Consider the following 25496-nt stretch of genomic DNA (forward strand, 5'->3'; position numbering starts at 1 on the left):
CCCCTCGTGCCCCCCCCCCCCCCCAAAAAATCTTGGTGTTTCTGTGGCCGTGGTCCCCGGCGTCGTCGCTGTCCTTCCTGAGTCCTCTGCGACTCCCGCCAAGGAAGGGTCTCGTGTCCTCCCATGATCTCTTCCCAGGTCCAACTCACTTTTCCCTCCGTTGCACGCTGCTTGGTCCTTGTGTGGTGGGATATTCTGCCACGCTCGTAGAAATGGTCGGACCAAGGCGCAGCGTGATTTGAGTTCCACATCTTTTATTTCTGTGAAACTTAAACAAAACAATAAACAAACTACTACAAACGTGAAAGCCATAGTGCACAAAACACTAACACAAACAATATCCCACAACCCAGGTGGGAACAATGGAGAACTTAAGTATGATCCCCAACGATCAGCTGCCTCTAATTGGGAACCATACCAAGAGCACCAACATAGAAATGAAAAGACTAGAACACCCCCTAGTCACGCTCTGACCTACAACACCATAGAGAACCAAGGGCTCTCTATGGTCAGGGCGTTACAATGGTCTAAACCAGAGATCTGTACACTGACTAATTTGACCAATTGTTTCAATCAAGAGTGGAGCACATTAGTGTAGGCATAAGTTAAAATGCATGAACAACTGGAATGTTCATGAAACCATATTCATTTAAAAGCCACGTGTCTGTATGTACTGTACATATACAATCTTGTACCTTAAAGATATTCCACTTAACGCTCCTGACTAGACTTACTCCCAATGGCACCATTAATTGTCCATTCACAGGTGTTGCAGGGTGATAGTATGGCATGCATTGTAGTGCAATGTCATTCACCTATGCAGTCTGGCTTTCTGGTGCATTAAATGCTCTAGTCAAAGTGGTAATTCCACATAATCAAGAATGCACAATGCCATTTACAGGCTTCTCCAAGTGTAGGCAAAAAAAAGGGACTTAAAAGCAGTCTGCTGGATGTGGGTGAGACCAGGAGCAGATACCAGGGTGTGGTAACCCTCTCTAACTGGTCACTGCTCCTTTAATCCCCCCACCTCCCCCACCTCCCCCTCAACCCCAAATTCATGTGATAACACTGGCTGTCCAATGGCACGGTGGCAGCATCAGATTTTCGGTGGGTTGTTGGTGACCTGGTCAATCCAGCGCAGGAACCTGCTGACCCGCGTGTACACCCCGGGGAAAGAGGGGTCACCACAGCCATGACCCCAGGAGATGATCCCCGTCAGCACCCAGCGCCCACCCTCCCCCTGACATACTAGGGGACCACCACTGTCACCCTGGCAACTGTCCACGCGCCGACGGTCCGACAGGCTGCCAGCACACAGCATGCGGCTGGTGTAGCGCTTGCCGTATCGCTTCTTACACTTCCAGGTGGGCAGCAGGGGAACCCAGGCCTGCAGCAGAGTACGGGAGTACTCTGAGTCTGAGAAAGAGAGAGAGAATGAGAAAGTGAGTGATGAACAGAGAGATAAGAGTGAGACGGCCAAAATAAATGGAAATGTTCTGTCATATAAATATTGAGCAAAGAACAGATCAAGTGGCTGATTCCAATGTAAACACACAGGGAACTCTCCGTAACAGAGAGGCTCATGGTCAGTACCTGTGATGCCCCACCCTGTGATGACACAGGCGGCCGGCCTCTTGCCCCACTTGTTGCCAGGCGCAGGGAGGCAGGCTGAGTTGGTATGAGGGTTGAAGGCCACACAGTTGCCCTCGGTGCCCTTCAGCCTGAGTAGGGCGATATCATACTCCGAGCCCTGGCTGCGGTACTTCCTGTGGATGACGATGAGCTCTGGGGACAGGCTGCGCTCAAAGTCATCCCTCTCCTCCGTGTGGTAGTCACCCAGTCGCAGCACATAGCGAGATGGGTCCCTGCCAAACCTAGGAGAGAGGGAGAGAACAGAGTGAGGAAAAAAAGAAAAGTTAAGAGAGGGAATTAAGGTCTGAGGAAGTTAAGCCAAGCTGAAAAGAGGACTTGATTATCTCCTGCCAAGAAAAACACATTTGAATTGAAAAGATCAAGGCAGTGACTCAAATACAAGTATCACTTATAAGTGGCATGACATCAATCTCTTATTAATAATATTTGATAAAATGATTGACATAGATCAAGTATTTGATCAAATGTACATATTACTGTATGCTACACTCTGAATTTTTTTATAATGTGGTCACTGCAATTCCATCATTGGGCACTAGATGTCTTTGTGGCCCACCTCTTGAAGCAGTGTGCAGCAGTCAGGACCCAGCAGGAGTTGATGAGCGTGGCTCCACACAGTGGATGGTTCCCTTTGGACTGGGACTTGAGCCACAGAGACACCTGCCAAGGCCAGTCCCCCCTACCACACCCAGGGGAGGAGAGAGGACATTAGTAGAAATAGATCATGGTTGATTTGATGTTATGATTTGACTTGTGTATGTGTTTGCATATGTCTATGCAGTCATACGGTAATAGAACCGCTGAGAATCTGTGTGTGTGTGTGTGTGTGTGTGTGTGTGTGTGTGTGTGTGTGTGTGTGTGTGTGTGTGTGTGTATGTGTGTGTGTGTGTGTACTGTACTTTACTATTTATATTTTTGACTACCAGTACTTCAACTTTTACTCCACTACATTCCTAAAGAAAATAATGTACTTTTTACTACATACATTTTCCCTGACACCCAAAAGTACTCGTTACATTTTGAATGTTTAGCAGGATAGGAACATGGTCCAATTCACACACTTATCAAGAGAACATCCCTGATCATCCCTACTGGCTCTGTGTGGCCCTGGCTATCCGTAAATGTAAAAAACATGAAAATAGTGCCGTCTGATTTGCTTAATATAATGAATTTGAAACGATTTATACTTTTACTTTTGATACTTAAGTATATTTTAGCAATACATTTACTTTTGATACTTAAGTATATTTAAAACCAAATAGTTTTTTACTTTTACTCAAGTAGTATTTTACTGGGTAACTTTCACTTTTACTTCAGTTATTAAGGTATCTTTACTTTTACTCAAGTATGACCATTTGGGTACTTTTTCCACCAGCGTACCTGATTGACTTGTCCCCACCAATAATCCTCCTCCTGCGTCGCTGTGTGTTTGGCCTCATGCCACAGGTCTGCGTTATTATGGCGCCGTCCCCCACCGGTTCGGGGACGTAGTCACAGATGACCCCTGCATCCTCACTATGCCGGCAGTCATGGGCATCTTCTCCCTCGGCCGGACACTCCCCCAGGGACGTCTCAGCCCCTGTGCACCTAACATTGTCCAGGTGGATGAGGCCCTGGCCCTCTCCAAAATAGGCCATGGAGCGAGCCTTGGACACCCCACTGAAGAAGAGACACAGGGAAGGTGAATCTCAATATTCCAAAGTGGCCCTGTCTCCTGAATGGCAGTTAAAGGAAATCACATACTTGGCAGTGAAATATGAAGTATTCTGCAAATGAGGGAAAGGATATATGATACAATGGCAAACATGAAAGAGAGAATCCATATTTACACAAATCCCAGCTGCCTGCAGACCACTGCAGCGTTGATGTCATTCCAGCCGTCATCGCACACGCTCCCCCATTGGCCATTCAAAAACACCTCCACACGCCCCTCCTTCCGGCTCTCTCCAGCAACCAGTCGCACCAGAGGACCTGAGGCCAGAACAGAGAACCACAATAAACCACAATATATTACCATAATAACAATATTGAATTGGACTTTTCTTTGCAATATTCACCAGATAATATAGACATCTAACTGAGATATGTTGATAGCAATTCTGATTTGAGGTCTTATGAGGTCTCAGTGGGTACAGTGAGTACAGTGGGTACAGTGGGTACAGTGAGGCCTACCTGTGATGTGTGGCAGCCCTGGCACCTCGTTGGTTTCACCTCCCCTCTCACAGCGCACCCCTACGTCCTCGCTGTGGGAGCAGTCGTGGCGTCCCCACTCGGCGTGCCCGCAGGCCAGCAGGGTGCCCTCTGAGCCTTTACACTGCACCTCATCCAGCAGGATCAGCCCTGTGCCCTCCCCGTACAGCCCGTCTGACGCCACCTCTGCACGCCCTCTGCTGGACCAAACACGCCATTACTGCAGTATCCCTACAATATTACTACGGTTAAACCTAATTCACGTTCCCAGTACATTGTATTTGTACATACAAGGACCCCTGTAGACCGACCTGAAGCCCAGCTGTCTACAGACCACTTGTGCGTGGTGCTCAGTCCAGTTGTCATCACACACCGTACCCCAGTCCCCAGAGTGGTACACCTCCAGACGACCTTCCCAGGGACTGTCAGACCCCACCAGCCGCACCACACCATCTGCAACACGGTGTGTGTATGAGACAGTGTGTATGTATTTTCCATACAAATATGTGTATGTTCACAAAGCGTTCCTGTCCCGACTCCTGACCTGTATATGGGTTACAGGACACGCCAGCATCCTCCATGTGGTCACAGTTGTGTTGTTGCCAGTTGTTGTGGGGACACTCCTCCAGGGAAAGCTCGTTGCCTGTACACTGCAACCTGTCAAGGAAGATGGGTCCAGAGCCCTGACCAAAGTGGGCCCATGTCCACGCTTTCGGTACCCCCCTGAGTGGACACACACACACACAGGCATACACAATGACCATATATGGACATGTAAACAATATATGGCAACCACTCAAGGGTCATCCTGATGTGCACATATAAAATGTATTCCCACCAAGTAAACAGGCCTTACACGTACTGTACAGAGCACACACACATGCACTTACACAGCAGAGAAACACATATACACGACACAAAAAACACTCACACACACCAAATATAGTTATGGAGAGATATATGATTCATGATCTGAAATGAGTCCTGGGACAGATCCACTTTCTTTGTTTATCCACTCTTTGTGTGTGTGTGTGTGTGTATGTGTTGTGTGTGTGTGTGTGTGTACACGTGTACGTGTGTACATGTGTATACATGTGTGTCTGAGCAGAGAGAATTCCCCAGTGGCTTGCTTTGCAGGCCCTTATTCGTCAGAAGCCAGGTGAAATGCTAAGAGTGGCGATGACGTCTGAATAATCTGGATGAACTGGCTCCTCTCCTCCAGCAGAGCAACAACCCCAAACACTGTAGGCCATCAAAAATGCATGCCTTCCGTTCATCTATATTGATATAGTTCACTCAGTGGGAATGTAGCAGTGTAAAAAGGCTATCCTAGCAGGAGTGCATCCATCTCTGTGGAGAGCAGAGAGCTTTGGTTGGTGGGTAACTTCAAGTCTGGGAACCATTGCTGTTTGCTACCACTGATAGGGTTTAACCTCTAGTTTTTACCTACATATGTACTAGATGACATTTAGTGGAGGGAATCACATTCAAAACCCATATGCTGCATGTCAAGCACCATCCTCCAAGCAACTAGCCATCGGAATCCCAGTGCTGCTCACCCAAGGCCCAACTGCCGACAGACAACTTCAGCATCGATGTCATCCCACTGGTCATCACAGATGGTGCCCCACCTCCCATCATGGTACACCTCCACACGACCCTCAAAGTCCTCCAGGCCACCTACCAACCTCAAGGGGGCGCCATTGCCTGAAAAAGACAGCAGAAATCAAATAAAGTCCAAGTTTATTGGTCACATTACTCACGTACACAGATTTGCAGGTGTTATAGCAGGTGAAGCTAAATTCTTGGGTTTCTAGCTCCAACAGTGCAGTTGAATGTCTTGTGTTACTAGCTCCAACAGTGCAGTAGAATGTCTTGTGTTACTAGCTCCAACAGTGCAGTAGAATGTCTTGTGTTACTAGCTCCAACAGTGCAGTAGAATGTCTTGTGTTACTAGCTCCAACAGTGCAGTAGAATGTCTTGTGTTACTAGCTCCAGCAGGGCAGTAGAATGTCTCGCAAATACAATACAAATACACAAATAATCAAAAAATCTAAACAAGAAATCAAGAAATGACAGAACAAGTCCAATTACCAATCCAGAGTAGATATATTAGAGTGAGCATGGGACAGAATCCAGAATATGAATACGCGGTGTGTACAGACATTATATAAATTGGAAAGAAATGGTATGTATAGTAGTAGGTATATTAGGATGAGCTATGTCAATAATACAGTATATACATGTACAGTAAGTAGACAACAGTATATAAACAGAATATGAGGTGACTAGCATTCAATAACACGATATACATGAGGAAATAGTCTCAAGGTGCAGGGCAGAGTACCGGGCAGGTAACTGGCTAACTGGCTAACAGTCTGATGGCCTGGAGATAGAAGCTGTTTTTCAGTCTCTTTGTCCCGCTTTTGATGCACCTGTACCGTCCCTACAATCGATGATAGCAGAGTGAACAGACCATAGCTCGGCTGGCTGAGATCCTTGATGATCATCTTGGCCTTCCTTTTACACTGTCAAAATGCCCTGAAGGGTAGGCAGCGTGCCCCTGGTGTTGTGTTGGGCTGACCGCACCACCCTCTGGAGAGCCATGTGGTTAGGGTGGCGCAGTTGCCCTACCACACCGTGATGCAGCCCGACAGAATGCTCTCAATGGTGCTGTAAAAGATTCTGAGGGTCTAAGGGGCCATGCTGAATTTCTTTAGCCGCCTGAGGTTATAGAGGGGCTGTTTTGCCTTCTTCACCACGGTGTCGGTGTGGTGGGACCGTTTCAGGTCCTCAGTGAGGTGCACGCCTAGGAACTGGAAGCTTTAAACCTTCTCCACTAAGGCCCTGTTGATGTGGATGGGGGTGTTTTCCCTCTTCTGTCTCCTGTAGTTCACGATCAGCTCCATCGTTCTTCTTGTCCAGGTGGGATAGGGCGGTTTGCAGTGCAACAGCGATTGTGTCGTCTGTGGATCATTTGGGGCGGTATGCAAATTGGAGTGGGTCTAGCGTGTCAGGAAAGGTGGAGGTGATATGGTCCTTGACAAGCCTCTCAAAGTACTTCATGATAACAGAGGTGAGTGCTACGGGGTGATAGTCATTTAGTTCAGTGACCTTAGCTTGCTTGGGTACAGGAACAATGGTGGACATCTAGAAGCAAGTGGGGACAACAGACTGCGATAGGGAGAGATTGAATATGTCCGTAAACACTCCAGCCTGCTGGTCTGCGCATGCACTGAGAACGCGGCTTGGTATGCCATCTGGGCCGGCAGCCTTGCGATGGTAAACCTGTTGAGGTGTAGGGGGCAGTATTTTCACGGCCGGATGAAAAACGTACCCAAATTAAACTGGTTACTACTCTTTCCCAGAAACTAGAATATGTATATTATTAGTAGATTTGGATAGAAAACACTCTGAAGTTTCAAAAACTGTTTGAATGGTGTCTGTGAGTATAACAGAACTCAAATGGTAGGCAAAAACCTGAGAAAAATTCATCCAGGAAGTGGAGGATCTGAGAATTGTAGTTCTTCTTTCTAGTCCCTATCGAAACTACAGTATTTGTGGGGTCACGTTGCACTTCCTAGGGCTTCCATTGGTTGTCAAAAGCCTTCAGAAAGTGGTTTAGGCACTTGGAGCTCAGTTACTGAGTGGACTGCCTGTGGACAAAGGAATTGGATATGCGCGGTCCCGCGAGCACGCTGTTCCTTCTTTTTCTCCTTGAATGAATACGCTATTGTCCGGTTGGAATATTATCGCAATTTTACGTAAAAAATACCATAAAGATTGATTTTAAACAGCGTTTGACATGCTTCTAAGTACGGTAATGGAACATTTTGACTTTTTGTGTCTCGAATTGCGCTTGCACGTTAGCCTTTGGATAGTGACCTGAACGCACGAACAAAACGGAGGTATTTGGACATAAATATGGATTATTTAGAACAAAAACTAAATTTCTTGTGGAAGTAGCAGTCCTGGAAGTGCATTCTGACAAAGATCAGCAAAGGGAAGAGCATATTTCTAAAACTAATTCTGAGTTTAGGTTGCCCCGAACTTGGCGGGTGTCTGTATAGCTTTCTGTGATGGCGAGCTATGTACTCAGAATATTGAAAAATGTGCTTTCTCCGTAAAGCTATTTTAAAATCTGACACAGCGGTTGCATCCAGGAGTACTGTATCTATAATTCTTAAAATAATTGTTATGTATTTTGTCAACGTTTATGATGAGTATTTTTGTAAATTCACCGGAAGTTTTTGGTGGGAATACATTTTCTGAACATCATGCGCCAATGTAAAATGCTGTTTTTGGATATAAATATGAACTTGATCGAACAAAACATACATGTATTGTGTAACATGATGTCCTAGAAGTGTCATCTGATGAAGATCGTCAAAGGTTAGTGCTTCATTTTGCTGTGTTTTGGGTTTTATTGACACATGTCCTTGCTTGGAAAATGGCTGTGTGGTTATTTTGGTCTATGTACTCTCCTAACATAATCTAATGTTTTGCTTTCACTGTAAAGCCTTTTTGAAATCGGACAATGTGGTTGGATTAAGGAGAAGCGTATCTTTAAAATGGTGTAAAATAGTCGTCTGTTCCATTGGATATTGGCTAGGCGTTCCGCTAGCGGAACGTCTGTCCTCAACAGGTTTTAACACGCTTGAAAATCCCATCATATTGACTACAGAGATCAGGAGCTTGCAGTCCTCGTGAGCATCAGAAGCCCACAACGGCGGTTCTGTGTTGTTTTCCTCAAAGCAGGCAAAGAATGTGTTAAGTTTGTCTGGGAGTGAGGTGTCGGTGTCACTGACATGGCTCTTTATAATCAGTGATTATCTGAAGTCCCTGCCATATGCGTCTCGTATCTGAGCCATTTAATTACGACTCCACTTTGTCGCTGTAATGTCTTTTTGCCTCTTTGATTGACTTACAGTGCATTTAGAAAGTATTCACACCCCTCGACTTTTTCCACATTTTGTTGTGTTACAAGGTGGAATTAAAATGGATTTCATTGTCATTTTTTTGTCAATGATCTACATAAAATACTCTGCAATATCAAAGTGGAAGCGAAATTCAAATATTTGTAAAAAAATTTAAAATAATATTAAAAATAAAACACTGATATATCTTGATTACATATATATTGATTACAAGTATTAAACCCCCTGAGTCAATACATGTTAGAATCACCTTTGGCACCGATTACAGCTGTGAGTCTTTCTGGTTAATTCTCTAAGAGCTTTGCACAACTGAATTGTACAATATTTGCACATTATTCTTTAAAAAAGTCTTCAAGCTCTGTCAAGTTAGTTGTTGATCCTTGTTACAGCCATTTTCACATAATGGCATAGATTTTCAAGCCAATTTAAGTTAAAACTGTATCTAGGCCACTCATCAACATTCAATTTCGACTTGGTATGCAACTCCAGTGTTTGGCCTTGTGTTTTAGGTTATTGTCCTGCTGAAAGGTGAATTTGTCTCTTAGTGTCTGTTGGAAAGCAAACTGAGCCAGGTTTTCCTCTAGGATTTTGCCTGTGGTTACCTCTATTCCATTATTATGATTTTAGATTTTGGGGATTTTTGGGATCTTCCGAAACATGACCCGCCAAGCCGCGCTTCTTAACACCTGCTCGCTTAACTCGGAAGCCAGCTGCACCAATGTGTCGGAGGAAACACTGTTCAACTGACGACTGAAGTCAGCCTGCAGGCGCCCGGCCCACCACAAGGAGTCACTAGAGCACGATAAACCAAGTAAAGCCCCTCGACCAAACCCTCCCCTCGACCAAACCCTCCCGATGCTGGGCCAATTGTGCGCCACCCTATGGGGCTCACAGTCATGGCCGGTTGTGACACAGCCTGGGATCAAACCCCAGGCTGTAGTGACGCCCGAACACTGCGAAGCAGTGCCTTAGACCACTGCACCGCTCGGGAGGCTTATTCCATTTATTTTTATCAACAAAAAAAATCCCTTGCTGATCACAAGCATACCCATAACATGATGCAGCCACCACCATGCTTGAAAATATGGAGTGGTACTCAGTGATGTGTTGTGTTAGATTTGCCCCAAACATAACGCTTTGTATTCAGGCCATAAAGTACATTTATGAACCACATTTTTTGCAGTTTTACTTTAGTGCCTAAATGCAAACAGGATCCATGTTTTCAAATATTTTATTCTGTACAGGCTTCCCTCTTTTCACTCTGTCATTTTGGTTAGTATTGTGGAGTAACTACAATGTTGTTGATCCATCCTCAGTTTTCTCCTATCACAGCCATTAAGCTCTGTAACTGTTTTAAAGTCACCATTGGCCTCATGGTGAAATCCCTGAGCGGTTTCCTTCCTCTCTCGCAACTAAGTTAGGAAGGACACCTGTATCTTTGTAGTGACTGGGTGTATGGATACACCATCCAAAGTGTAATATATAACTTCACAATTTTCAAAGGGATAGTCAATGTCTGCTTTTTTATTTTACTCATCTACCAATAGGTGCCCTTCTTTGCGAGGCATTTCAAAACCTTCCTGGTGTTTGTGGTTGAATCTGTGTTTGACATTCACTGCTCGACTGAGGAACCTTACAGATAATTGTATGTGTGGGGTACAGAGATGAGGTAGTCATTAAAAAATCATGTTAAACCCTATTATTGCACACAGAGTGAGTCCATGCAACTTATTATGTGACTTGTTAAGCACATTTTTACTCCTGAACGTATTTAGGCTTGCCATAACAAAGGGCTTGAATACTTTTTGACTCAAGACATTTCAGCTTCTCATTTTTATTAATTTGTAAACATTTCTAAAAACATTTTTTCACTTTGATATTATGGGGTATTGTGTGCAGGCCAGTGACACAAAATCAAAATGTAATCAATTTTAAATTCAGGCTGTAACACAACAAAATGTGGAAAAAGTCAAGGGGTGTGAATACTTTCTGAAGGCACTGTATGGAGGTCATAGCTGGTCTGTTAGTACTCGTCCATGTTCCCAGTCACCTTACCGTAGTTAAATGCGGTGGCTCACGCAGTTACTAGGCAGAACATGTTGGCATCATGTTACAATAGAAACAACTGTTCTTCTCAGTTATCGACTTATGGATCTCTTGGTCTCCTTGATGAATGCAAATGTAAATAACTTCTTGCCCAGTGCCATGATAAATAAAGCAATCCAAACCACAGAACTGTTGGAGTGCAATGACCCCTAACCATAGAGTTTGGTTCAAAGCTCAGGCAAGTCATTAGAAACTACAGCAAGTATAAGTATGTGAGGGATGCAGGGAGAAGGAAAGAGGGGTAGATGAGTTATGCAATCTGAATATGTGAGCTGCCCTGACAGAGAAGTTGAGGAGGTGGGGGTTGTTTGGGGTAGGGGGGTAAGAAGGGGGGTAAGAAGGGGGGTGCATGTGTGCCCTGTGGGACCCCTCCCACCTCCCTGGCAGGGCCTCAGGACTCTCAGATAACTTTCTCCTCCTAAAGTTTCAGACTGAATAATTCCCTGCACTGCACTAAATATACTGAGTGTACAAAACATGCTCTTTCCATGACCAACTGACCAGGTGAATCCAGATGAAAGCTGTCACTTGTTAAATCCACTTCAATCAGTGTAGATGAAGGGGAGGAGACAAGTTAAAGAAGGCTTTTTAAGCCTTGAGACAATTGAGACATGGATTGTGTATGTGTACCATTCAGAGGGTGAATGGACAAGACAAAAGATTTAAGTGCCTTTGAACGGGGTAGGGTAGTAGGTACCAGGCGCACCGGTTTGTGTCATGAACTGCAACACTGCTGGGTTTTTCACGCTCAACAGTTTCCTGTGTGTATCAAGAATGGTCCACCACCCAAAGGACATCCAGCCAACTTGACACAACTGTGGGAAGCACTGGAGTCAACATGGGCCAGCATCCCTGTGGAACACTTTCGACACCTTGTAGAGTCCACGCCCTGACGAATTGAGGCTCTTCTGAGGGCAAAAAGGGGTGCAACTCAATATTAGGAAGGTGTTCTTAATGTTTTGTACACTCAATGTATATACCCTCTACTCCTCTGGGCATTCCCTTCTATACCCTCATTCTAACACAACACTGTTGTTGTTCCCTCTGCCCCTTTGGGACTCTCTGACACAAGTGCTGCATAAGCCGCGAGGGCGTACTGGCAGGCTCAGAGAGCTCTAAAAGCTATGTGAATGACTAGGCAGGCAACATCAGCTCCCTCTTGGCTGTGCTGCTCAGAAGAAACTGCTCTTGTTCTAGCTTTGCAGTGTTTGTGTTTTGGAGATGAGTATTGGGCCAGAGAATCTTAGCCATGAATCTCACCCTCTGGCCCACGCAGCTCTGACTAAGGTGGGAGAAGAACACTGGAGCTCTAAGAAAGAGGGAACAGTCTCTCTCTGTCCCTGTCTCACTCAACTAAAGGGGAAGTGGCTCTTTGCTGCTTTAGTACCTCTACATGTGTAATATGCCTAGCAATACAGTATGTACTATATTTATATGTGTAGCACTTGTGATAAATCTGCACTACTTGAAATCTCCAACACCCTCACCTTCAGGTGCAGCACACACCACCCCCGCTTCGTTGCCATGGTTACAGTCGCTAGTGACAAACTTCCGACTCCTGCAGTCCAGCAGAGAGTTTTCGTTGCCACGGCAGCCAAGGCGTTCATAGTGGAAGAGTCCAGAGCCGGGCCCGAAATAGGAGTGCTGGAGGGCTGTGCCGATCTCACTGCAGACAGAAAGACAGGATGGACGGAGAGAGAAAGATAGATGGACAGTCAGGAGTGGAGAGGATGATGTGACATACACACCCACATACACACAGCTATAAAAGTATCTCAGTAGCACTCACCCCAGTCCAAGCTGTTTGCAGATCACACTGGCATCGCGGTCGGTCCAGTGTGTATCACATACCGCCCCCCACTGGCCATTTAGGTATACCTCCAGACGCCCGCTCTGAGGGGAGGACCCACCTACCAACCTGGCAGCTCCTGGAGAGGAGGGAGAGGAGAGAGAAGAGAGGGCATTAAGGTATGGTACAGCACCAGAGATTGTGAAATCATTTGAAATGACAGGTGGAACATCTCTCTCTCACACCCATCAGAAACAGACAGACAGGCAGACAGACAGATTGCTCCCTCGTTAATCATAAATCCAACAGGTGTGATTATCTCAGGATAATTGCATAGAACACTTACATATTTCAACCTGGCAGGCACGCACCCGAAAAACAGACATGGGCACGCACGCGTTCACACACATACACGTTAACTGATAGAAAGCTTGGGAGAGCTAGACAGAGACAGACTGATAATGACAGCAAATACAGATGTAGCTAAACAGATTTCAAAACGGGGGTATTGCCTCTGGCACTACATACAAGCAAGGTTCTGACAGGCCAGTAAAAAGAGAGACGGTTGTCTAATGGACAGGCAGGGTTACACTCCCATTGGGGGGCGGGAGTCACAGAGAGAACAATATCCTGATGGATAGGTGGAAAACACAGTGGGAGGAGCTTACTGACAGACTGGAAGACAGACAGGATATATTGGGGCGTAGACAGATTGAGAAACAAAAACCATATAGGCAAGAAACACAGATAGACATAGACAGACATAGACAGACAGGCACATAGGTTGCCTAGACAGATAGAGACATAGATCTCCTGCCAGAGCAATATGATCACCCCAAAAACACTGCAAAAATACAAAGATACCTAGCGATTACTTTTTGGTCACTTTGGAATTCATACACCACTAAAAATAATCTGGTTCCAGGTAGTTACCCAGCAGTACTGATTCCCTTGAAGTAAGTATTAGTCGGTAAATCCTCACCCTGATGGCAGTCGCAGTAGGCCCAGCCGATGGCTCCAGAGCTCTGGCGGAAGAAGCACCAGGGGTTGGACTCACGGTCGGGGTTGCGGCAGTAGCTGTGGTCGCCCAGCCCCCGGCTCGGGTACTGCAGGACGTAGTCTGGGAACTCTGTCCACTTTAAGCAGGGCGAGCCAGAGTCAGTCTGAGACACGGAGCCATTATAGTAACCCAGCTCAGTGAAGCCCTCTGAACAGGACAGAGGAGCTAGGGAGACAGAGTCACATTCAGATACAATACTATAGGTTAATCAATGGATGAGCTTCTTAACACAGTATCTCAATAATTATTTTTGTGAGACGAAGTGGGGGGGGGGGGGTAAAGCTGAGTTTTAAAATGAAGTCACAATAAGCCAGGCAAGGTTTAAAAAGATGTCCTCTCCTTTGTCTCTCTCTTTTGTTTCCGATCCTCAGAGGTATAGAAGTGAGTCACCTGACTGGTCAGACTGACAGCCCGGTGCTGCAGTGCAGGGGCCAGAGTATTTGTGTAGGTCTGCTTTGCTGAGTCACAGAGCGTGGCGGGCTACCTTCAGACAACCTGAAAACCTGAGCCCTTACTACAGCCCATCTGTGTCTGTGTATGCTTGTGTGTCTGTATGGCTTAGGAATTGTCCTTGAAATGCACCCTAGGCATACATGTCTTAAAATGATATTCAACATTAAAATCCTTCATGATTATTTTCTCAATGCTGTGGAAAGGATAGTTTGATCAGAGCATAGACACTGTATACCACTTTGGAGTGGACGACAATTCCTCAAGAGGGGTGGATGCTTGTCTTGAGAATCCAGTGCATTAGCCATGAGTTCCTACAGGGCTTACTGGGAAACTGAAACTCACTGCGACGCAATCCTCTGAATATTCAGGCCTTTTTAATTCCAGAATCATTCGACTGGGTCTACAAGTGCTGCAGCTCTATCCTCTAATTGCCTTTGTGAAGACGTGAGCTGGGATCGTGATGGGAAACCTGAGCTCAGGGACTCAGTTTTACAAACTAATCTATACAGGTTAAAGAGCCTCTGGGACCACCTATAAAGCTGACCCATCACATTAAATAGGGGTGGGACATTAAACACAAGCATACATTCATCTGGTCCACAGATTGAGTTTTAAAGAGGGGAGGGTCTGTGGTTTAATGATAACCAGAGCCAGGGTGAGCCCTGAACCTGGTCCATAAACCCATGTATTTCCAATTGATCAATGTCTGGTAATACATCATGCAAAAAATGGAGACAATTTATTGAATTAGTCAGTTAAAGAAAATCCAGAAAAAATATGTCTCCAACTTAATTTTGAGTTCCTTTCCATGGCTCTGAGCATCGCGTGTTTAATCCCAGTGCTAGGCACTCGTTTTGTAATTTTAGTTTTTCTGTTTGAACCCCATCCTTAACCCTAAATTGAACCACTCAGAATGAATGCCTAAACATAAGTAATAATCTATAGATGGCACCACACTCCATAATAAAAAGGGCAACACACTCCATAATCTCTGTTGCCTGCAGTTATGGCAAATGTCTCCATTTGCCTTGGATGTTACGTTGACTAATTATCAGTCCCTTTTCAAGGGGCTATGTATGGGCGGAACTGCCTTATAATCAATCTTTAGTAGTAGCTAATATTCACCTTTAGGTCCATGCTTCCTGTGATGTGTAACTGATATGGCAGTACCTCAGGCCATGGTGTGTGCGTACTGTAAATGATATGAAGGAGAGACGCGCTAACATCCCTCTGGAGCCAGGTGTTAAACCCTGAGGAGAGTGGAGGGAAGTGGATATGGACACTGGGGTCCGGCCAGGGAAGGAAGACACCCTCATCACGTACCTAAACTCCTCCTCCTGAACTCTCTAAACCAGTGGATTAGGGGCCGCAAGTCCTTTCAGTTGTCGTTGGGCAAACATTCACACCTGTGAGCGATCGCTCGCAAATCTACACCCGTCCAGCGTGTGGTCTAACCCCTGTCTGTGTTTGTTTGAGGGACAGCCGGTTAGCGTTCGCACAGGCTTAGTGACTTAGTTAAGACCAACCAAATCCCGCTGCTGTGTAGTGAAAGCTACAACTGAAAGCCTGCAGAATATGCTGGTTTTGGTGCAAGCAGTTCATACTGCAAGGAAAGACCTAGTTAAGCTGCAGCTGGCCAGCTGCTCTTCATTGTAACCAGAGGGCTGATATAAATACTATGCATGCCAGTCTATCTTGGCTAAAGGTTGAGTAGAGACTGACTGCATCACTTCTTATTTTCATTAGAAACATTGATGTGTTGAAAATCTCAAATTGTTTGCATAGTCAATTTACACACAGCTCTGAGACACACACGTACCCCAACAGACATGCCACCAGGGGTCTTTTCACAGTCCCCAAATCCAGAACAAATTCAAGAAAGCATACAGTATTATATAGAGCCATTATTGCACAGAACTCCGTTCCATCTCATATTGCTCAAATGAACAGCAAACCTGGTTTCAAAAAACAAGACAAAGCAACATCTCATGGCACAAAGCCTCTCCCCTATTTGACCTAGATAGTTTGTGTGAATGTATTGATATGTAGACTACGTATGCCTTTTTAAATTGATGTAGTTCTGTCCTTGAGATGTTCTTGTCTATTAATGTCCTGTATTATGCCATGTTTCATGTGGACCCCAGGAAGAGTAGCTGCTGCTTTCGGAACAGCTAATAGGGATCCTAAAAAAATACCAAAACACCAAATACCAGCAGTGAGAGACAAGACTGGAGAGGGTGTCCAAAGATTGATGCCTGAGAGAGAAGACATCTTGAAGGAGGAATACTCTGCTCAATTCCAGATTGACGTCTTGCCCCATATCCTGGTCACTTTATGTAGATCTGAAAGGATTGGCTAGGTACAAATGTAGGGTCTTAATTTCATAACCATGTTGCAGAAGAACATTCCTGCATGCAGGAAACAGAACATTTAAAACTTGTACTGTATTTCAGGTTTAAAAAGTATTCTGAAGTTTGTAATTTCAGACTTGATTTTCCCTTACGAAAAATGTATCAACCCCTATTAAAAATGTCCATCAATTATAATCCACATTTCCTGTTGCTGCAGGATTATTTTCCTGCTGTTGAAAACTGGCTCAAATTAAGATCCGACATCTGTATGAGCAATACGGTAATAGCTCCACCTTGCTCTTTGATAGACTAGATAGATAGACCAGATAGAATAGTTTTGAATATGCATTTTTCTAAACACCTATCCAATCTTTTCAGATGTCAGCAGTGCCTAAGGGTTGGAGTCTGTCTTTGTCAAGATGGATCACAGAGGTAGATTGAGAGATTTGTTGGGGTCAATGAGTGCTGGAAGAGTCAAGTTTCAAGTTTCTTTTAATGTCACATGCACAAGTACAGTGAAATGCATTAACCCCAACAATGCTGTAATTAATAACAAAGTAATACAAAAAATAACAAGGTAGAACAAAAACACGCAATATATAAAAAATGAGAACTAATAAGAACACAATAAAGTAAGTAAGCATTATATATACAGAGTCAGTTCAGGTACCATACCTACAATGTGCAAAGACACTGGATCGATAGAGGTAGATATGTACAGTACAGGGGTTAGGTGACTAGGTATCAATATATATGATAAACAGAGTAGCAGCAACATAGATGATGATTGTATGTGAGTGGGTGTTGTGTAGAGCCTTCCTCTGACACTGCCTAATATAGAGGTCCTGGATGGCAGGGAGCTTGGCCCCAGTGATGTACTGGGCTGTACGCACCGGTCTCAGGCACAGTTTGTCTTCTAAGGCCTCCTATGCTGTCAACATCATGGCAGGTACCATTGAATAATACCAAGTGTGACTGACAGTTATTTGTCCCAACTCCCAGTCTAAATGACTCCCCAGAAAGCAAAGCCAAAACATCTTATTCTCTCAGAGCCTGTGCCTTTCTTTCCTCTTCAACTAAACTGTGTTCTCATTTTTCAATTTGTATCTGCCATTCCCTAAGGCATTGAATATTTTAGAAAGTAAATATGGTTTTGAGACACTGAGATGTGTGAGATGTTTTTATGTACTAAGCTGATCCTAAATCCTTCTGAGTCACCACTATCTGTGATGGTGTTTCTTCTCAGCACATGTCTCAATCTCACAATGATTCCACCTCATCCAGCTTCCCTGCCTGGCATATTGAGAAGAGAAACATATTTGATAGAGTTCACACAGTGAGAGGGTGCCAGACACAGAAAGGTTATTAGGAAAGGTTACCGGAACACACTGATCCTTAAACACACACACGCACGCGCCACACAAACAGACACACGCTCACACACAGATTCAAACACACACATGGACAAGCTTACGCTGCAGACACAAACACGAACACACAAAACCCCAAAGACAAATCAAAAGATCACCAGCACGTCAAAGCAGACGTGCTGTATCGAATGTGTATGTGTATGGATAACCTCAGTTCCCATGCAGAGGAGCTGAGTGAGTATATGAATGCATGCATTGAGAGCAAGAAACTAAGTATGCACGTGGGTGTCATAAAAATGTTCCACTGTCCATCCTAGTTTTAATAAGCTCTAAAGTCTCTTAGCATAGCTCACATTCTATCCCTGATGGGTGTCTATAGTTGAGCCACAAATGGAAACAACCATCTATAATAACCAGACTGGAACTCCTGTTGAGACCCCATAACATAACAGTAACTTCAGCGAAGACAAGAACCAGACATGCAGTATCTGGTTGATGGAAAGTGGGAGTCTTTATCAGAGATGATGTCAGGGCTCTAAAAGCAGGGCCTTGTTTAAATCAGGGCCACTCGCATTTCCATAAGTGAAAGCCTGAACATGAGGCAATCTGGTAGGAATCTCATTCTGTCTGAGCATGAACTAGGAGTCTAAGGCGTGGGATGGGTAAAGGGGGGGTTGGTAGTGTTGGATAAGATATTAGCATCGCGCCCGAGGGATCCAAAGGACTGGACCTGCCTGGGCATGGAGGGTGTGGTGATGGTTCAAAGACTAATTGGTATATGAGATGAAATGTTGTATCTATCATCTCAACTCTTTCATCTAATAACCATCCATTTCCATGTACATGCTAAAATTCATATCACATTACAAGCTGAACGAGAGATCAAGTGTTCCCTTCATATACTCAGCAATACTGAGCACTGTGTGATTTTGCCTATTTCTTAGCTGCAGGGATCCGGCTTGGATGAATCCCTAACCGTCAAAAAGGAGAACTCTTTTTTTTTCTAGGAAAAAGCAGCTTGCATTTTCAAAGCTGTTTGGTGCTAATACTAAAGCTGGTTATGAGTCTTTTGGCTGTGGATAAGACGTTTCTGAAATGAGGTTAAAGAGAGCAAGAGCGAGAGCAAGAGATGTTGAACGTTGCCTAACTATCGTCCCATCCTTCAGGGGCCCAATCAGAATCACCATCTGATTATGAGCAGTGCTGGTGACAAAGGACTCGGTAATAACGGCTTTAGCAGAGTAAGGGGGCATTTTTGATAAAGGGCTTTTTCAAGCTTTTAATCTGAATTCGTGACATTTTGCTGAAACAACACACCACCATCTCACATCCACACCCCACATCATCCCACTAAGTATGTACATTTAAGCTATTCATTTAATGCTGCTTAGTTGTTTATCCATGTCCTTAGATGATTTGGAAGAATCACAATGATGGACAGATGAAATCAAGACCTATTAGAAATAAGAGGAACAGGAAAAGCGGTGTCTACCTGCACTCTGCAGAGTATTTAGGTAGGTGTCTTGAGAGATGACCTGCAAAAAAACAAGACAACAGAATATGAAGCTTCAGGCCTATGCCACTTAGAGCAAGTGTCCCACATTAGCTTATGGATGCTTGTTCATAAGTAGCCCCTTATGTCCTGTAAGTAGCCTTGCGGATTGTTTGAAGCTTTCATACCCAACAACTTATTATCTCTCTCTCACTGTTGTATTATATTGTATTGTAGCCTACTTGTAGTCATATGGTATTACTCTATCATGCTATTCTGTGGATCAGTGAAAATAGTTTTAACATTGTGTTAACCATGTTTATCTCTCTTCTCTTCTGCTATATTTTCAATGACTTCGTCACCACTGAGGCTGGGAACAGGAGGCATAGTTTAGAATGTATATGCAGAACGCAATAAAATTATTGCAGGGTTAAGTTAAGGGGTGCTACTTTAAGGCACCATTATCACAACGGAGGCCACTGAAATCAATACTGTCACGCATGGGAAACAGCACGCGGTGACGCAATGTCTGGGACTAGGTCTACTTTCGGTATAGCATAGTCTGCACATTAGTCAGTTGAACTCTAATAATTGCATCTGTCAATCTAATGGAGACGGGGGCAGCTGGGGTAACGCCTGAAGCATCCTGCAACTTAACGGCAGGAAAAAACGTGCCGCTTGCAGACATCTAAAGCACAAATTTATAATGAGAAAAAATAGCTTTGAGCAATATTCTTTGGGGAAAGGGACAAGGGGCTGTAGTTCCCTAGCCTATTGGGTAACACTTTATAATAACATTAATAAGACTGAATAAACTATTTATAAATAGTAGCCTATACACATTATACATAAATACGTATTTCAATATTTCTAAACATCTATAAACATGCATACAGTTCATAAGCATTTATAACTTATAATAATTTGCAAAGCATTTATAGTATGTAATATTCATGAGGCTTATTCATTTAAGACTTATTCATAAGACTGATGCATAAAGAGCAAGCAATTAGTAGTCTACAATTGTTGTATTTTACTCCATTGTTTGTGCTTTTGTTATCACTTGATGTATAGCTTGAAACCATGCCTTACAAAAATGTAACGTTGCTCTCAAGGAATGTCATTGGCTATGTACATCAATTGCTATTTGCAAGTGAGTATGAAGATATCATTGGATGCATTTGCTCCATTGTTTACACTTTTATTGGTGGCTCACTCTTGCACAGCTCAGACTGTAAAACGCATGAGATAACTCACCAGTGTGTTGTGAACAGCATCAGCGTGAGCCTCAATAGTGGAATCGGCAGGGTTCGGCTTCAAATAAAAGTCACCCATTGAAACTGATGCAAACTGATACAAATAGAGTAATTATGCAACAATTGGACAAGATAATGCTAAACAAGGTTGGAATGTTTAAAAATAAATCTGTTGTAAACGCACTGTGGATGTATTTGAATTCAGAATTGCATTGGGGGCATACCTACAGTGCATTCGAAAAGTATTCAGACCCCTTTACTTTTTCCACATTTGTTACATTATAGCCTTATTCTAAACTGGATTAAATAACACATGTCCTCATCAATCTACACACAATACCCCAGAATGGCCTTGGTCAGGGAGGTGACCAAAAACCCGATGGTCACTGACAGAGCTCCAGAGTTCCTCTGTGGAGATGGGAGAACTTTCCAGAAGGACAACCATCCCTGCAGCACTGGATCAATCAGGCCTTTATGATAGAGTGGCCAGATGGAAGCCACTCCTCAGTAAAAGGCACATGACAGCTCGCTTGGAGTTTGCCAAAAGGCACCTACAGAACTCTCAGACCATGAGAAACAAGATTCTCTGGCCTAATGAAACCAAGATTGATCTCTTTGGCCTGAATGCCAAGCGTCAAGTCTGGAGGAAACCTGGCACCATCCCTACGGTGAAGCATGGTGGTTGCAGCATCATGCTGTGGGGATGTTTTTCAGCGGCAGAGAGACTAGTCAGGATTGAGGGAAAGATGAACGGAAAGATGAAAGTACAGAGAGATCCTTGACGAAAACCTGCTCCAGAGCACTCAGGACCTCAGACTGGGGCGAAGGTTCACCTTCCAACAAGACAACGACCCTAAGCACACAGCCAAGACTACGCAGGAGTAGCTTCGGGATAAGTCTCTGAACGTCATTGAGTGGCCCAGCCAGAGACGGACTTGAACCCGATCGAACATCTCTGGAGAGACCTGAAAATAGCTGTGCAGCGACGTTCCCCATCCAACATGACAGAGCTAAAGAGGATCTGCAGAGAAGAATGAGAGAAACTTCCCAAATACAGGTGTGTCAAGCTTGTCGCGTCATACCCAAAAAGACTCGGGGCTGTAATCACTGCCAAAGGTGCATCAACAAAGTACTGAGTTAAGGGTCTGAAAACTTGTGTAAATGTGATATTTCATTTATTTATACATTTGCACAATTTTATTAAAAACAGTTTTTGCTTAGTCATTATGGGGCATTATGTGTAGATTGATGAGGGAAAAAAACAATGAATCCATTTTCGAATAAGGCTGGAATGTAACAAAATGTGGAAAAAGCCAAGTGATCTGAATAAATTCCGAATGCACTGCTATATGCACTGTACAGCCTAACCTATGGATTGTGCACCCATGAAATGGGGTATCAGCCAACTCAGTGTTGATCACGCTAATGTAGATCACTCCCTACTGACGTATGACTTGTGCAAGGGATGGGGCGGTTTGACAAAAAGATCTCTCACTATCAAATCTAATCGCCTGCAGATGACAAAAAAAATCGGGTCCTATTCAACCAAATGTACAGACTATCGTTTTCTTTATTAATTGATAGGCGCGCTAACTTTGCGCATATAGGACACACAGTCAGCCTTCAGAAATAGACTGAAGGTTAATAATTTATTTATATATACACAGTACCAGTCAAAAGCTTGGACACACCTACACATTCATGGGTTTTTCTTTATTTGTACTATTTTCTACATTGTATAATAATAGTGAAGACATCAAAACTATTAAATAACACATATGGAATCATGTAGTAACCAAAAAAGTGTTAAACAAATTAAAATACACTACCGTTTAAAAGTTTGAGATCACTTTGAAATGACCTTGTTTTTGAAAGAAAAGCTCATTTTTTGTCCATTAAAATAACATCAAATTGATCAGAAATATAGTGTAGACTGAGCAAGAGGACAAGTACATTAGTGTGTCTAGTTTGAGAAACAGACGCCTCACAAGTCCTCAACTGGCACCTTCATTAAATGGTACCCGCAAAACACCAGTCTCAACGTCAACAGTGAAGTGGCGACTCCAGGATGCTGGCCTTCTAGGCAGAGTTCCTCTGTCCAGTGTCTGTGTTCTTTTGCCCATCTTAATCTTTTATTTTTATTGGACAGTCTGAGATATGGCTTTTTCTTTGCAACTCTGGTTAGAAGACCTGCATCCTGGAGTCGCCTCTTCACTGTTGACGTTGAGACTGGTGTTTTGCGGGTACTATTTAATGAAGCTGCCAGTTGAGGACTTGTGAGGTGTCTGTTTACGCAAATATGCAAAGAGAAATGACAGTCTTGAAGGTCAGTCAATCCAGAACATTTCAAGAACTTTTAAACTTTATTCAAATGCAGTCGCAAAAACCATCAAGCGCTATGATGAAACTGGCTCTCATGAGGACTGCCACAGTAAAGGAAGACCCAAAGTTACCTCTGCTGCAGAGGATAAGTTCATTAGAGTTACCAGCCTCAGATTGCAGCCCAAATAAATGCTTCACAGAGTTCAAGTAACAGACACATCTCAACATCAACTGTTCAGAGGAGACTGCGTGATTCAGGCCTTCATGGTCGAATTGCTGCAAAGAAACCACTACTAAAGGACACCAATAATAAGAAGAGACTTGCTTGGGCCAAGAAACATGAGCAATGGAAATTAGACCGGTGGAAATCTGTCCTTTGGTCTGAGTCCAGATTTTTGGTTCCAACCACTGTGTCTTTGTGAGACGCAGAGTAGGTGAATGGATGATCTCTGCATGTTTGGTTCCCAGCGTGAAGCATGGACAGTCAGTGATTTATTTAGAATTCAAGGCACACTTAACCAGCATGGCTACCACAGCATTCTGCAGCAATACACCATCTCATCTGGTTTGTGCTTAGTGGGACAATCATTTGTTTTTCCATAGGACAATGACCTAAAACACACCTCCAGGCTGTGTAAGGGCTATTTGACCAAGGAGAGTGATGGAGTGCTGCATCAGATGACCTGGCCTCCACAATCACCCGACCTCAACCCAATTGAGATGGTTGGGATGAGTTGGACCGCAGAGTGAAGGAAAAGCAGCAAACAAGTGCACAGCATATGTGGGAACTCCTTCAAAACTGTTGGAAAAGCATTCCTCATGAAGCTGTCATCAAAGCAAAGGGTGGCTACTTTGAATAATCTCAAATATAAACTATATTTTGATTTGTTTAACACTTATTTGGTTACTTCATGGTTCCATATGTGTTATTTCATAGGTTTGATGTCTTCACTATTATTCTACACTGTAGAAAATAGTAAAAAATAAAGAAAAACCCTTAAATTAGTAGGTGTGTCCAAACTTTTGATGAGTACTGTATATATATTTATACTAGGGTGGGCTTATACAGCCTTATGTTAAAAACAAGCCAAGTTCAATTGCTGAGAATAATGGTCTGTCCAAAGTATTTCCTTCAACGGGCAATGAAACAAACGGATAGGGGTAGGTAGGCAATAATTGCTGGCGCTCAAGTTTTCTTGGGATCTAATACCTTAGTGAAATTAAAATGTAGCCTATAGGGCACGATACAATCATTGGAATGAAAATAAAAGCTTAATAATGATGCATTGCAGCAGTAGGTCTAATATGATATTCAGGTGAAAATTCAAGTGAATATGTTTAACCTCGGAATTCGGGTTTACTGGCACACAGGACATTGCCACGCACAGCATCGATATTGCCATTCGCGTAAGTGTATATTGGCTACGCATAACTAATAAACTACGCGAAGTCTATTGCCTACACATTTTAATGACTGTAAATCGTAAGGAATTTGGTTAGGTTATCTATGGGTCACCTGTGTTTACCTTTCTGTTGTAAATGAATAGCCGTTCCAAACAGAAACGCAGTGATAATGAAAGAAAAAGCAGGCACATACCTCTCCAGAAAGTGAGATCAGAAAACACCATGCAATTGACAGAGAGAAGAGTCCCTTTAAAGCTTCCTTGTCCATCATCCTTTTATATGTGTCATTGCCCGCGCCTTGAGCAGATTTCACCCATATCCAGCGCAAAAAGTCAGCCTACAAGTGCAAGCGACACTGACCAGGATAAAGAGAGCCCGATACGGACCGTCCAAAGTTAGGCGAGGCACGGGACAATGAGCCGATGTGGTTGTTTTTTCTGTGTCTGGAAAAAGATACAAAAATAATCGAAACTCCTATGTGACATTACACACCCTGTGGTACCAGCTGTGCTTCAAGCATAGACTATAGCTTAAACGACGACCCCCTTCGTGAGGAAGTGTCACTGAAAGCAGACACCGGTGAGAGAAACACACTCTCTCGCCTTCAGTGCGATGCACATATGCCAAGTCGAGAATAAACACACACAGCGAGCTCAACACTGTCTGGTTGCATTTCACTGGCGTAATGGGGCGTCGCTGTGCGCAGAGGTAAATTAGTGAAGGGTTTTAGGTTTTATAAAGGAATATGCGATTGAGCTGAGTAGGCCCCTAACTGCATATTGCTGTGGGATTTTGAAGCCAAAATTTGATGTGCACGGTGAATTCAACCCACATCACCAAAACCAAAAAACATTAAATTAGCCCTACGCATCTCCAGAACATGCTTTCAAGGCATGGGCAGTTAAAACAACTCAATGATCAATTAAATGCATATTGCCTTCCAGTAATGAGAGCTAAAAACATTCTCTAACATAAATCAATGTTGCATCCTCATTTAGGAAAGGTAGGTTAGTGCAATTCGGGTTTCTTGGGAAGTCCATACCTTAACCCCTAACCTGTAGCACCTATTTTTTAAGGCCAGAAACGCATATAATAGTAATTTAGAGCACCCCA

At 43.7% G+C, this 25496-nt stretch overlaps 1 protein-coding gene across 1 annotated transcript; it reads right to left on the reverse strand.

The window, feature by feature from the left end:
- Positions 1-234: 234 nt before the first annotated feature.
- Positions 235-25015, reverse strand: LOC115193808 (neurotrypsin-like). Its single transcript, XM_029752848.1, has 14 exons — positions 24577-25015; positions 19402-19444; positions 13658-13900; positions 12676-12814; positions 12374-12552; positions 5403-5550; positions 4388-4566; positions 4155-4296; positions 3826-4040; positions 3483-3624; positions 3034-3312; positions 2210-2332; positions 1594-1874; positions 235-1416 (listed from the first exon to the last, which is right to left on the reverse strand). The coding sequence occupies exons 1-14, from the start codon at positions 24652-24654 to the stop codon at positions 1097-1099; spliced, it is 2511 nt and encodes an 836-aa protein (XP_029608708.1). The 5' UTR covers positions 24655-25015; the 3' UTR covers positions 235-1096.
- Positions 25016-25496: the final 481 nt, after the last annotated feature.

This window comes from Salmo trutta, chromosome 5 (genome assembly GCF_901001165.1).
Source record: "Salmo trutta chromosome 5, fSalTru1.1, whole genome shotgun sequence".
NCBI lineage: Eukaryota > Metazoa > Chordata > Actinopteri > Salmoniformes > Salmonidae > Salmo > Salmo trutta.

Excerpts from the sequence above, each read along its gene's own strand:
- LOC115193808 (XM_029752848.1), bottom strand. The coding sequence starts at position 24,654 with ATGATGGACAAGGAAGCTTTAAAGGGACTCTTCTCTCTGTCAATTGCA. Across the intron at positions 12,553-12,675 it reads TGCAAACAGCTTGGACTGGG|TGAGATCGGCACAGCCCTCC; the intron begins GTGAGTGCTACT and ends TTCTGTCTGCAG. Across the intron at positions 3,313-3,482 it reads TGCAGGCAGCTGGGATTTGT|TGGGGTGTCCAAGGCTCGCT; the intron begins GTAAATATGGAT and ends TCTCTTCTTCAG.